The sequence below is a fragment of the Podarcis raffonei genome, chromosome Z (assembly GCF_027172205.1).
Source record: "Podarcis raffonei isolate rPodRaf1 chromosome Z, rPodRaf1.pri, whole genome shotgun sequence".
NCBI classification, from domain to species: domain Eukaryota; kingdom Metazoa; phylum Chordata; class Lepidosauria; order Squamata; family Lacertidae; genus Podarcis; species Podarcis raffonei.
The window spans coordinates 26,479,616-26,493,651 of record NC_070621.1 but is presented as its reverse complement, the minus strand read 5'-3'; the positions used below and the strand labels follow the sequence as shown (position 1 = coordinate 26,493,651).

The 14,036-nt window shown below is 42.6% G+C and overlaps 1 protein-coding gene across 3 annotated transcripts in view; it reads right to left on the bottom strand.

The window, feature by feature from the left end:
- COL4A6 (collagen type IV alpha 6 chain) overlaps nt 1-14,036 on the bottom strand; it is a 179,673-nt gene that overhangs the window by 16,799 nt on the left and 148,838 nt on the right. For all 3 annotated transcript variants that reach the window (XM_053373885.1, XM_053373887.1, XM_053373886.1), the window contains 9 exons: nt 12,375-12,545; nt 10,703-10,846; nt 10,085-10,210; nt 7,500-7,681; nt 5,896-5,959; nt 4,179-4,253; nt 3,416-3,523; nt 1,940-2,047; nt 268-339 (listed from right to left, as the gene is read on the bottom strand). In XM_053373885.1, the coding sequence (XP_053229860.1) occupies nt 268-339; nt 1,940-2,047; nt 3,416-3,523; nt 4,179-4,253; nt 5,896-5,959; nt 7,500-7,681; nt 10,085-10,210; nt 10,703-10,846; nt 12,375-12,545 (1,050 nt within the window). The remainder of the gene's footprint in view (nt 1-267; nt 340-1,939; nt 2,048-3,415; nt 3,524-4,178; nt 4,254-5,895; nt 5,960-7,499; nt 7,682-10,084; nt 10,211-10,702; nt 10,847-12,374; nt 12,546-14,036) is intronic.

Sequence of the window (14,036 nt, the reverse complement as noted above, 5' to 3'; positions counted from 1 at the left end):
CCCAAACAAGCAAGACAAATTGCACCAGTCTCAGGACACATTGCAGCCAGACAAAAGCACTCAAGTGAGGGTGAAATGATGGGTCAAGGGGGTGTGTGGGGAGGGTTTCAAGAGCCAGAGAGAGACATGGAGGGTCACATTTGGCAGCCCTGAGGTTTCCCATTCCAGGACCTCAAGGTCCACAGGTGGTCTTGGAGATAACTACCAAAAGATGGAGCAGGTGCCCATGTTATTAGGTGTCTTCCTAGACTGTTTCAATTTATTTACCTGGTGTTCCAGGTGAGCCCTTTGTGCCTGGTAAACCATTTAAGCCAGTCAAGCCTGGAGAGCCGGGGAATCCTGTGGAGATATTTGGAAAACACTGAATTGAGTAACAGGAAGCAACTGAGACACTGGAGGAAAATTGGTTTATTTATTCGAAGATTTATTTGCCCTGCCTTGTGAGCCAGTGGACCTATAGCAAGGCTTATAGTCACCTTTAAAGATACAAATGGAGGGCACTTTCAGACAGGTGTTTTATTGTGAGCATATTCTACTACATGTTCTTGACACAAGAATAGTGCATTAGTAAGGGACTGGTTCTGCTTCGGTTTGTTCTGCAATTCTTCCCCAGGGCTACCACATTGTTGCTATCCACAGTGCTGTGGAGCAGTGATTCTCTAAGGGTGTGGCATGCTATGCAAGTGTAGCGGGAAGATTCAAGGACAATCAATATTATAGTTTGGAAATGATTCACGTTCTTATGCAGCTGCACTATTTTATACTTTCTGGATGTTCCATGATCATATTGCAAAGTAGTTGCATTCTGTGTTTCTTTTTGTTTCCCAATTTCTTAAGAATAATTTTTTTTTGGTATGCTGCAAGCAAATTTTTTTTTCTGAAAGTGTGGCTCAGAGAAAAAAAGTGAGAGCCATAGCTACAGAACAACAAAAGCAGGAAAATAAGCCAGAACATCTGTGGTATAAAAAGTTACAGGATTTTAGCACCAAGATACAGGATATAAACTGACTAGAAATAAAGCAGTGTGTCCACAGCAAAATATTTGCAGGTGTAAATAGTACTGAAAGTGGGACCTAATATGTCTGCCCTGATAGTATCATGATCAAGAAAGGTTCCCCCCATCTTTAATTTTATTTATTTTTATCAAGTCATAAAAATTATGTACCATTTGATTGTAAAAAACAAACAAACCTCAAAGCAGTTTACAAAAACTTTCACAGTTTAATGTTGATTTTAATTATTATATACTGTATGTTTTTTTTAATACTTTTATGCTTATAAGCCACCTAGGAAATATTATTTGATACATTGATGGCCAGCTGAATAAATTTAATTTACTAAATGAAGTCTAAAAACCCGGAGTGAGGAAGTAGAACTGTCCTACCCTATTCCATTATCTTGGGGCCACTGCCGAAATGGCTCTGCACTGACTCACCATCATAGCAGCAGCAAAGATAGCATAATGGGGTGGGGCTGTTCACCCTCCTCCCTCCAGCTGAGCTGGTGCTGTAAAGTAGGATAGAGAGGGGCAAAGCTCTGGAGAGGTCAGCATAGTGCAAATGTCCTAGCAGAACCTATCTTGTGCTCCTGCCAGAGCATTTGCACCATGGCAACCTCACTCCCCTTCGCCTTAGTATGAAGCAGTGACTTAAGTCAGAGGGAGGTCAAGCTAGTCACCACATGCTTGCACAGTACCAATGATGGTGCCCTGACTCCACAGTTAGCTATTGACTGTTACTGGCTTGGTGGGAAATTCTCTGCACATGCCTCCCTTCCGAAATGTCCCTGATACTGGACTCGCTGAAATGAACAATGGATCGAAGCCTGTTGACTTCAGTCAGTCTGCTCTCAGGGTGATTAATGGTTCATGTCAACCTTTGTCTTTCCAGATCTCCCTCCCTACCAACATTTTGGGTAATTTAAGAAAATAAAGTCATACCTTTTAGCCCCGCAATGCCAGGAAGCCCTGTAAGTCCTGGAGGGCCACGCTGCCCAGGAATGCCTGGAAAACCTGGGTTGCCCCTTGAAATCCCAACTCCAGGGAAACCTGGGACGTGGGCGGGGGGAGAGGAAGAATCAACAGATTAATTTAAGACACAGCTTTAAAATGCATGACACATTATTATTATCATCTATTTAACTTGTGAGATCTCTTGCTGTGCAAAAAGAATCTAAGTAACCCTGAGAGCATAAGCACACATAAAAGCAAAACGAAACATAAAAATAAAACCCATTTTTTACATTTATGTAAAAATCCAGGTGTGGCGATCACACACAGGGCCCTCGGATGTTTGATGGTCTATTGACCCTGTGTCGCCTCTGTGATTGCTTTTTCTGCTGCCACCACCCCGTATCTCACGGGGACACACGGAGTCCAATCAGTTGTTAACATAAACAAATAATCAAGTTTATTTTTAAATGCAGGAACAAGCTTATGGTTTCAGTTAGTTTTTCTTGACAGTTTCTTAACCCTAGTTCCTAACAACTTCAAACTGATTATTCCCAACTATCTATCTGACTCCACCTTACAATTCCTCTCACTTTCTCATAATACAACTCTACCAACCCACACCTAAACCTCCCTCTTCCTTCTTCAACTCCCAAGCCTCAACTCAACTCAACTTCAACTAACTGACTTTCAGAACCTCCCACTCTAACTTTTATTCCCCCCTTGCATTCTCACTGGCCAATCACATCACACCTATTTTAACCCTTTCCTTATGACCCATCCTAGGAGGCAAACACCACACCAGGCAATTCATGAAAAATACACAAATCAATCCCCCAACAATAGCAGGAAAAAGCTTCAACAGCACAACAGCAGACAGTTACTGTAATGCATATACCTACACAGCAAAGTTTGAACTCTCAGAAGCTGTGAGCATGTGTACATTGAACTCAGGTGAATTTTCAAGAAAACAAGTGCAGGAGGAAGGCTGCAGGGATGCAGGAAATTGCTTCCTACCAATAGACCATTGGTCAGTCTAGCTGAGCATTGTCAATACTGGGTTTATCCAACATTAGTCATACTCAGAGCAGACCATTAAAATTAATGGAAATGACTAAGTTGGGTTCATTAATTTCAGTGGGTCTACTTTCAGCAAAATTCAGTAGATGGAAGTGCCTGTCCCAGGGTCACCTAGTGAGGTCACACTTCCAACTTCCTCCTTCAGCTCTATAGTATGTAAGGATGTAAAAAGTAACCATTCTCACCACCTCATGACCAAGGCACTCAGAGGCCTTGTGGGTGCTAAGGGTAGCAATCCCTGTTGCCACCACCAAACCCCACTTACTAATATAAAGTCTTGGAGGGGAGGAAAAGAAGGCAGCGTTCCCATGCATTTGTTGAACTGAATATTCATCTCACAGGAAACATGGCCTGTCTGGTTAACTACCCGCAAAAGAGCATAGATACCTGGTGGTCCATCTTGGCCAAAGTCCCCCGGTGCACCTTTACTTCCTTTTATCCCAACGCTTCCTGGGAATCCTGGCTCACCCTTTGATCCATCAAGTCCTCTTGCACCTCAAAAGATCACACAGGAAGTCTTGTCACTGTTTTAGATATTTGATGCACTGGTCCATTTGGCCACTGGCCCACCACCAATCATCCTGCATCTTTCCCAACTCACTAAATTTTAAGCTGGAATTGCCAGGGACTCAGCCTGGGATGTTTCACATGCAAAATACATCACTGAGCTCTGCCCCTCCCCAAGCATGTATCTACATCCAAAACACATGGTGTGTGCCATCAGAGACAGGTCAGCAGTGCTAAGTTAAAGTCACTTAGCGTATATAATTGTTCCATTGGAGATATATTTCGCACTAGTGGAGTGTTGTTGCACCTGAGAATGCATTATCAGGCTGCTAGTAACTTTGTTGTGCAATAGATTGTGTAATCTATTATGCAACAAATATCTGTGATTGCAACTGTTGTGTTGGATTCCTCTGTTGTGCAGCATTAACACCCACATGTCAGCTAGTGCAAGAGCCCTTGTGGTAGCAGATAGAGAATGTCCAATATAGCCCCATCCTGACAGTGGCAATCTGAAAAATTGCGAATAATGCGACTACCTACTTTTATCTTAAAACTAAAGGAGTATAAAGTCTTAATCAATCAGAAGCTTAATCAGAAGCTTTTCCTTTCAGAAACCTTTCAAAGATCACCATCAGTTGTATACCTGGAAGTCCAGGGTCCCCTTGTTCTCCTTTAGGTCCTACACCACCTGGGATTCCAAATGATTCTCCTCGGTCACCTGGAAGAAGGGAACAACCACCACCACTATTATGTCTCCAGAGGTTCCCATGTAAGCTGCAACTCTCAGAGAGTTAGAAATGATGCACCACCAAGGATAGAGAAGCACACCAGAGCTTAGGAAGGCCATTTCACTTGAACAAAGCTCAGCTGGAACAGGAAACCCTCATATACTCCCTCCTGTCAGAGAGGATCCAACGGCTGGACTTAATGGTTGGGGGTCAGTTTCAGTTCATGAAGTCACATCCTGGAGAAGCTGTCACTTTGCTGTTCAGTGGCTCACCACACGAGGCAGCAGTCCATATATCACAAGCTATTGGTCAGTCCTACAGCAGAGTGGCACTGAACCACGTAAATCAATTATGTGGTGTGTTCCTAGTCTTGAACCTGCCAATCAATTTCATTAAGCGGCCAATGGTTCAAGTGTTATGAGAGCAGAGCAATGACATTTCTTTCGCTTTAAATGCTGCCTGTTACTAGGAGCACCAAAGATGGTTAAAAAAACAAAATTACTTTCATTTATTTAACATATATTTATAACACTTAACATATGTACACTTTCAAACAGTTTACAAAACTACCAATTCCTTCTCTCTCTTTCTCTAGTGCGCATACATGCGTGCGCGCGCGCGCACACACACACACACACACACAAAACAATAAAACTGAAGAACTACATATTATACAACACTTATCCAGGGGTTATGTTCCAGGCATAGCGCATAAAGCTAAAATCACATGTAGTCAAAACATCCTGGGTGCAGTGGTGGGTGGGGTGCCAGAGTTTTCTCCCCCTAGATGCCTGTCTGCTTTTTGTCCCTTTTCAATTTTCTTTAAAAAAAATCTTTTTGCCATGAGTATAAAGCTGAATGTGCATAAGTTAAACACACATTAACTTGTGAGTTATCTGTAAAAGACTACAATAAAAAAATAAGATCCTGCAAAAACCAAAAAGATAGCAGCACATTTTGCAAAATGTCTTCAGGATCAAGGGCTCCCTCCTTTCCTCAGCCTCCCTCTTACCAAGGCACATCCTGACTCACAATATACAATACTCCCCCCCCCAACCACTAACACCTGTTCATCACACTCAAATTCTGATTACTCAAATGTATAAGGTAAAGGTAAAGGGACCCCTGACCATTAGGTCCAGTCGTGACTGACTCTGGGGTTGTGGCACTCATCCGCTTTATTGGCCAAGGGAGCTGGCGTACAGCTTCTGGGTCATGTGGCCAGCATGACTAAGCCGCTTCTGGCGAACCAGAGCAGTGCACGGAAATGCCGTTTACCTTCCCGCCGGAGTGGTACCTATTTATCTACTTACACTGCATGCTTTCGAACTGCTAGGTTGGCAGGAGCAGGGACTGAGCAACAGGATTCGAACCGCTGACCTTCTGACCGGCAAGTCCTAGGCTCTGTGATTTAACCTACAGTGCCACCCGCGTCCCTCATTTGATGTATACTCAAATGTATACATCTACATAAATCATACAATACTTAACTACTCGTCCCATTCTAGCACATCTCCACCAATGCACACAACACACAACTTTACGTTCCCCATTAGCACTATCTCCTGCTGTGACCCCTTTGTAGTTTCCCTGTTGGAAATGGTACCTGAAAATATCACACCAGTGACTTACCCTTTGAACCACGCAATCCCGTATTCCCTGGCAATCCAGATGGCCCCATCAAACCCTCATCACCCTGGTGAAGGAAATCACTTTATATATAATTCACCTTTCACAGAATAACATATTCCAGAGCAGGATACATTAACATTAAAGCTAGTAAAAGGTATTATAGATAAAATTACATCAGCAGGGCAGAAATAAATGTATGGCCTCACAATGTTCACCACTACGAAACAGCAGCGCCCATTGCTATGCACAGCTTCTGACAGTCATTCCCTGGTGATGTCCACATGGAACTGGTCCTTGTGAAAGGTCCAGCCCACATCCAAGTCCGTGTTCACAAAGGGTTCAGAAAGACAGAGGACTCCTCCAGACAACCTCACTGAGTATTCATCTTTATGTGTTTGCTCAAAGCTTATGAGGAGGTTAGACTATGTCTGTTTTGTCAGGATTATGATACAAATGCATTTGGTTAAAAGAATTCACTGGATCCCTAAATCCGAAATGCAGGGCAACAAGAGTTTTCAGTAAAAGTGGTTTTTAAAAAGTCACAAAACATGCAGCAATAAAGTGTGGGAATTTAGGCTGCTTAAACCTTTTAAATATATTGTCCTGAGTTGTTTAAAGTGCTTCCCTTTCTACCCCCTTGCAGTGAACAGACCACACAGTTTAGTAAGTTTACAAACGCATCAAAGGTCAGATTCATGTGCCTTTCCATACAGCAGCAGGAAAAACTCAGGCAGAAATCTTGTTACAAAATACAGTAGAAAACTTTTCTAAACATGTGGTCTGTGCCTGGAGCCTCAGGTCCAGACCTCCAATCCTTGCGATTTTCACATGGTAGACTGAGAGTGAGTAAAGAAGCTTCACTCCCTTCTTTACCAGAGGTGAGGGGGCATGACTTAGTCAACTCTAGCACCAACAGCTTACTCTGTGATCCTAACCCCTTCATGCATTAATGGAGGTTCGGCTTCCAAAAAACGTTTGCAAATCTGAACACTTACTTCCGGGCTTGGGAGCTGATTTGTTTGACAACTAAGCTGTTCGAGAACCAAGGTACCACTGTACTGCAATTTATCCCACACAGTTTTTATTGAGCATTTGTTCTGTTTATACGTCTTCCTGCTAATTATTCGTTCATCCGATGCTTTTCAGGGCATTTCCCCATCTCTTTGCTAAGTAAAAAGAGTCCCTGTGTGCTTTTTAGAGTGGATTTGTTGTGACAGAGCACTTTAATCCAGTTTAACTGCACAAACCTAAATTTCTAGTATGCACTTTAACCCCTCCCACAAAACAGTGGAAGCCTGTAGGCATCCACAAAAGCCAGACCTAATGTTTACATGGTGAAATGATGTACATGACCTGCTTCCATTCAGAGCAGGACAGTAGTACTCTGCTGTATACACTGTAACTTTAAAGCACACTCAAAACACATTCTTTCCCTCAAATAATTCTGGGCACTGTAGTTCACCCCATCACAGAGTTACAATCTCCAGCAAGCCTTAACAAGCCATACTTCCCAGAACTCTCTGAGGGAAAGAATTCGCTTTGAATGTGCTTTAAAGCAGTCAAAAGGAATCCAACATTAAGTCCCCAGAAACAGGCATACTTACATTTCCTCCGGGCATTCCTGGAAAACCTAGGATGCCAGAGGTTCCCTTCTGTCCTGGGAAGCCGCGAGAACCAGATGTTCCAGGGAGACCTGAGTCTCCAGGAGGTCCTTTCTCTCTGCCTGGAAGCCCAGCTATTCCTGGGGCTCCTGGCTGTCCACGGGGACCAGGGAGTCCCTTGTTCCCTACAGGAAATCAAAGCAAAGTTGTTATGATCTGTGGTGGCTGGTAGGGAGGAAGACAGGGAGTCCAACAGTAGGTGGAGCTAGAGCCAAACTCAGTCTAGTTTTCCCAGTTTTGCCCTCTTCCTTCTTCCTGATGGACAACAAGGACAACATTGAAGGCTGATCCAGACTTCCTTTTGTGCCATGTTTCTAGGCACAGGTCATCCATGCTTTAAAGTAGGAACCCCCAAACTCGGCCCTCCATGTTTTGGGACTTGTTGTTGTTGTTTAGTCATTCAGTCGTGTCCGACTTTTCATGACCCCACGGACCAGAGCATGGCAGGCACTACTGTCTTGCACTGCCTCCCGCAATTTGGTCAGACTCATGTTGGTAGCTTCAAGAACACTGTCCAACCATCTCAACAACTTCCATTATTCCTAGCTAACTTGACCAGTGGTCAGGGATGATGGGAATTGTAGTCCCAAAACGTCTACAGGGCTGAGTTTGGGGGTGCTTGCTTTAAAGTTCTGTGTCCAAGTGCCTTTCTTTCCTTTTTTTGGCCCAGTGCTTTCCATGTGAAAAAATGGTTTTTACCACTGAATCAGAGCAAACGGCTATCTGCGTAAAAATCCGAATTGCCATTTGTTCCAAGTCACCGTTAAAGAGTGGGTTTCCTCATACACTATACTATATCCCAGAAGCTTTTGATTTTTTCACAGGTCCACCAGATATGTAGAAGTGTCCCTTCTGCTTTACCGCATCATAGTATATGATGAACTTAAAAAAATGTTTAAATATAACTTTGTGAAAAATACAGAAGCTTTCCTATTAGAAATAACAGACACAGGTATAGCAAAAAAAAGACTGGAAAATATTCTTTATGCCACAGATGCAGGGACGATCTTAATTGCCAAAAATTGGAAAAAAGAACTTGTGCCAACAAAAAAGGAATGGCAGGATAAATTATTAGATTATACTGAACTGGCCAGATTAACAGAGACAATTAGGGGATAACCCAGACAAGAATTTCAAAAAGAATGGGGAAAATGCAGAGAATACTTTAGCAAACAATGCGCCAAAATATATACCTGGACTTGTTTAGATTAATTTCTACAGGAGACTGCGGTTTTTTAAGTCATAACTAGGAAAAATTGTAATAATCACATATAAAAGAAACAGTATACAAGAAGTAAATAAGGAGGCCATTTACAGGATAAAGGAAATATTTTATTTTTATGTTATGTTTTCTTTATGTAAGGGGATAGGAATTTAATTCTGATAACTAAATTGTCAATGGTGGTGGGTTTGTTTGTTTGTATGTATGTATGAGCTGTTATGGATTATGTTGTAAATAAATTATTAATAATACATAAAATAAAAAATAAATAAAAAATAAAGTGGGTGGGTTTCCTGTGGAAAGCAGCAGGACAAAATGAGGGGGGGGGGAGGAAGCCCTGGTAGAGCATGGGACTCTTAATCTCAGGGTTATGGGTTCAAACCCTACGTTGGGCAAAAATATTCCCTGAATTGCAGGGGGTTGGACTAGATGACCCTTATTACCCCTTCCAACTCTACAATTCTAGGATTCTACTAAAAAGGGGAAAGCACTTGGACACGGAGCTTCAAAGCACAGACCTGTGTCTAGAAAACATGGGGTAAAAGGTGAAGTGTGGATGAGCCCTGTGACTAAGGAAGAGCAGGCAGATGGGTAGTGCTGCCACCTCCTGGGTTGATTGTTAAGTAAGAATGGCTGGCTGAGGACTGGCTGATGTTGGTGAAGCAGCGCCCCATGTACATAATAATAATAATTAATAATAATAATAATAATAATAATAATAATAATAATATATTATTTGCACCACTCTGGGCAGCTTCCAACAGAATATAAAGTAACACAAGGAAATATCAGATATTAAAATCTCCCCGTTAAAGGGCTGCCTTCAGATATCTACAGAAATTTGTGTAAATATTTTAATTTTTTATTCTTTATTGAAAAACAAAGGTACAGAAGTACAAGTGCACAGAAGTACAAGTGTGTCTTAAAGACACACACAAAAAGAAGAAGAAACAAGAAACAGTGCCCATGTAGAAATCAAAACACAACAACAATAAATATTGTGTACATTACTAAAAAAGAGGGGGAATTGTTATTGTAGTTAACCAGATATTAACTTACTATGGTACTTATGCAACTGAATTCCAAATATCATAAAATTTGTCCACTGGGAGCAGGTCCACTAGGCACAGGGCCTTCTCAGTAGTGGCACCCGCCCTGTGGAATGCCCTCCCACCGTATGATGTGGTGTGGTTTGGCGTTTCTCTAAAAGGGGTTAGTGACATCATTCTAGGCTGTTAAATAGGTGAACGATTGGTTACGGACAACAGTGGAAACCGGATGGTATTATGTGAACTCCCACAAGTACCTCTAGGTCCTGTAAACCCTGCATTCCCAGCAAAACCAGGCTCTCCTTTGCTTCCTTTGAATGCAAGCTCCTGTTCTAGAGGTCTAAGGACAGGAGGTCCTGGAGGACCACGGTCACCTCTGTCTCCTGAAGAAGTGAAAAGAGAGACATGATGTGAAATGATAAAGACACCTCCCAGCCACACAAATTTACCCTAAAGTCCCTGTGTAGGTCGCAACAATTTAAAACACAACATTGAAAACTATCAATTAATGTGAATGAGTCCTAACGATATACATCTCAAGTATCAAAAAACAGGGTAAAGAGGTGTGTTTTACAGCAGATGAAATCTGTATAGTGAAGGTGCCAGACATAGCTCTGTGGGGAGGGAATTTCACAACTTAGGGGTTGAAGAGAGAATGCCCTCTCCTGGGACACCACCCCCTGAGCTTCTGAGGGAGGTGGAACTGAGAATGTCTTTAGGGAAAGAGGTCATATTTTAGATATTTGGGGCCTAAGACATTGAAGGCTTTAATCACTAACACAAGCACCTTGAATTGGGCCCCCAAAACAGCTGGCATGGGTCTGGCTTTGCCCATCCAGGTGAAGCTTGGCCCAATCTCTAATTGCCAGCCTTACCTTTTAGACCATCAAGTCCAGGAAACCCAATATTTCCATCTCTTCCTGGTAATCCGGAAGCTCCTTTCAGCCCATTCACTCCTGGGATTCCAGGTAAGCCTAGCATTCCAGGGAAGCCGATGACACCTGCAAAGCCCTTTTCTCCTAGCATCAAACAGCAAATTGAATTTGTTACACACAGAGAAACTGGAAAGTGGTCTGCTGCAATGGTTTCCAATTGCTGGTCTGCGGACCTGCATAACTCACCCAGGAGGTCTGTGGCACCATTCACATAACAAAAACTGCCACAGAGGTATCAAAATTTTCGTGGCTTGGCTTTTGAAAAACAAGGGGTCCACAGTACTTAGCTATTTGGAAACCACTGGTCTACTGTATCAGTCTTTCACCTTTACAGATCCAGGACTCAAGTCTAGCCCAAACATGCATGTGGGGACCTGCTCCCTATTGTTTTACCATATATTTGTATGGCTGTGGTGGTGCTGTTGTTACCCATCTAGCCTCCCACCAGTAGGTCCTGACTAAGGACAAGCAAACTCATTTTAGTCCAGTCCTTCCCAGTTGTCAGAGAAGATAGGACTAAGCCCATTCCGTCCCATTTCCAGGGAAATGGAAAACAATTTTTAAACAAAATCTACTGGAAAGCCAATGTTTAAACACAGTTAAACCCCTGGACTCTTGTAACAGAATCCACCAGAATGAGGATTCTGAAGTGGTTCATTGATTTGATCTGGGTTGTGGTCTGAATGGATTGGATTAGGAAAGTCCACTCTGGAATCGGAGTGAGGCAAAGTCTACCTAGTCCTGACACACACATCCTAGGCCAATTGAAGGCTAGTGGAAATTAAGCTTTTGGAAATAGCCCTTCTGAGGGGAAACAGGAGACAAGGGCCTAGACCTTTCTGTCACATAATATTGCGGGCAGACTTGCACCTTACCTGAGCCCTCTGGCTGAACCTATCCTCCAAGGTTGAGAGGAGAATGTGTTGCCACATTGGCAAATACTTAGCCCTCACATATCAAAAGCCTTTCTCCCCCTTCCTTCCTTTCTTTCTTGCATGGCCCTTAATCAGTGCTTCTTTTCTGGGGGGGATGCAGGTGTACGCATACCCCTAAACATTTCATGAATCTAAGTTTGGCCTTGTTGAGGGGTAGTATTTTAATATGAGTAGAAAAATAAAAAGTACTCCTAAATATTATTTTTTTTGAAGAAAACCACTGCCCTTAATAATAATTTTTAAAAACCCTACACTAAAGGCCCAATTCCTACTCTGTGTGGAATGAATCTCCTGATAAGAAGGTATCTGCACGAGGCCTTCACCTGTGGAGCATAGTGATCAGTTGGGAATATATGGGGTGAGATAATCTTTCAACACTGCTTTCTGTGGCAGTCTCTATGTTATTGCTGAAGTATGGTATTATATGTTGTTGCCTTTATACTGTTTTGGTAATTGCAAACCCACCATTTAACACCACCACCTGAATCTTCTACACCCACGTTCAACATTCTACCTACAAAGGCAGCCTTCGACAACATAGTGTGTCCAAAATATTTGGAGGGTGCCAGTTGCCAGATTGGCAACAGTGTGATATTCCATCTAAAAAAAGTGCCACGAGACAAAATTATTGTCATTACAATACATAGTTACGCAGATTGAATATTGACACTTGTTACCTTTTAATCCGGGAAAACCTGGATTTCCATCTGCACCTGGAGGGCCAAGTGCCCCGGGTAACCCTAGTTCACCAGGACGTCCTGGGAGACCAACAAGACCAGGGAAACCCTTCATACCAGTGGGGCCTGGTGCCCCCGGATCACCACTTCTGCCTTTTTCTCCAGGAAGTCCTGAATCGAGACAAGTAGGGACTCTTAATTTCACATCCTCTCTTTCTCTCCCCTCTTTCAATTCGCCTCTGCACTAAGCGTCGCATTGCGTACAAGAGGATGAAACCCCAAAATCATGCAGCCTTTCTAATATGCACGAGTTTAGAAATGCAAAAATAAATAAATAATAAGCATTAGTTATCTAACAATTAAAAGGCCTAGGAAGGTTACTGTCTACACCACTACACAACTGCCAATAGCGAAACCCCTTATGGTTGGGTTAATTTAGGATTTATTAGCCAAGGTTCGGGAAGCGTCTCAGTCGTACTTGTAAATAACCAGGCCACAAGTTGGAACACCAGATTCCATTCGCTACCCCCACCTTTGTGCTGAACCAAAGAATGTGAGTGTCTAAAAAGAGGTCCAATGATGCAAGGTGCGTTTTCCACCATCGCTTCCATCATTCTGCATTCCAGATGTTATTTCCAAAACCTGTTAAATCCGTGGTCATTTCCAGGGGAGGTCACAGTAATGGCATCAGCCGGGCTGAATTTAGCCAATTTAGCCTCTGAACTCTTTGCTCAGCTTGCTTCCACTTGTAAATTTTTAATTTTTTAAAATATTTTGTGGTTTGGTCCACCATAGTGAAGGGTTGAAGCATGGAAAAAGGAATGCTCAAATACATTTTTTTAAAAAAAAAATCAGGTTGTTTCTGGGGAAAGCAGCATCTAAAATTGGGGAAGAAACCAGGCTAACAAGCTTTGCAAGATTCTAATTACAGCACTTAAAAGTCACATCCTGATTTTTTCTCTCTTTAAAACAAACAGTGAAATATGTTTTATATTATATGGATGGAGGTAGCGGAGGAAGGGGAAGAGAGACCATATTGAAACTGAAGTCCATGTTGGGGATTCCCAGAACACAAAAGCCTTGTCCAGGTTGGGTTGGTTGCAATATCTGAGCATACGAAGTACAATGTTTTGTGGCTGTTATTGGTTTTTCTCTCTCTATGATTAAAATAAGGGGTGTCACCTACAGTCAATGCAAGTCTTGTAGCATTAAAAGCTAGATAGCTGTTAGTCCAGGAGCTTTTATGCTACAGTGCATTTTCTCTCACCTTGACAGCCTATGTGGAGAACCCCAGAAAGCAATACAGAGTGACGTCAGAAATGGAGGGGTTGGTGGTAAATGGAAGAGAAACATGGTGAGGAAAAACAGACAAAAACATATGAAGAGGGAGAAAGCACGAGGGCCATGAATGAAATGAATGACTCAGAAAATGGTGGTGCTTACCTGTAACTATGGTTCACAGGGAGCGACCCATGCACAGGTGTAAGTACAGGCGAGCTGCTTTTATAGCTACAAAATGTTGAGGAGCCACCCTGCCCTGCCACTTTGCAGCCTCTGGGCCACAAACCCATGAAAACATTCTCCACACACAAAGGCCACAACAGCAGCATGAACTTAGAACACTATTATACTACTTTAACTGTCATAGCTTCTCCCAAGGAA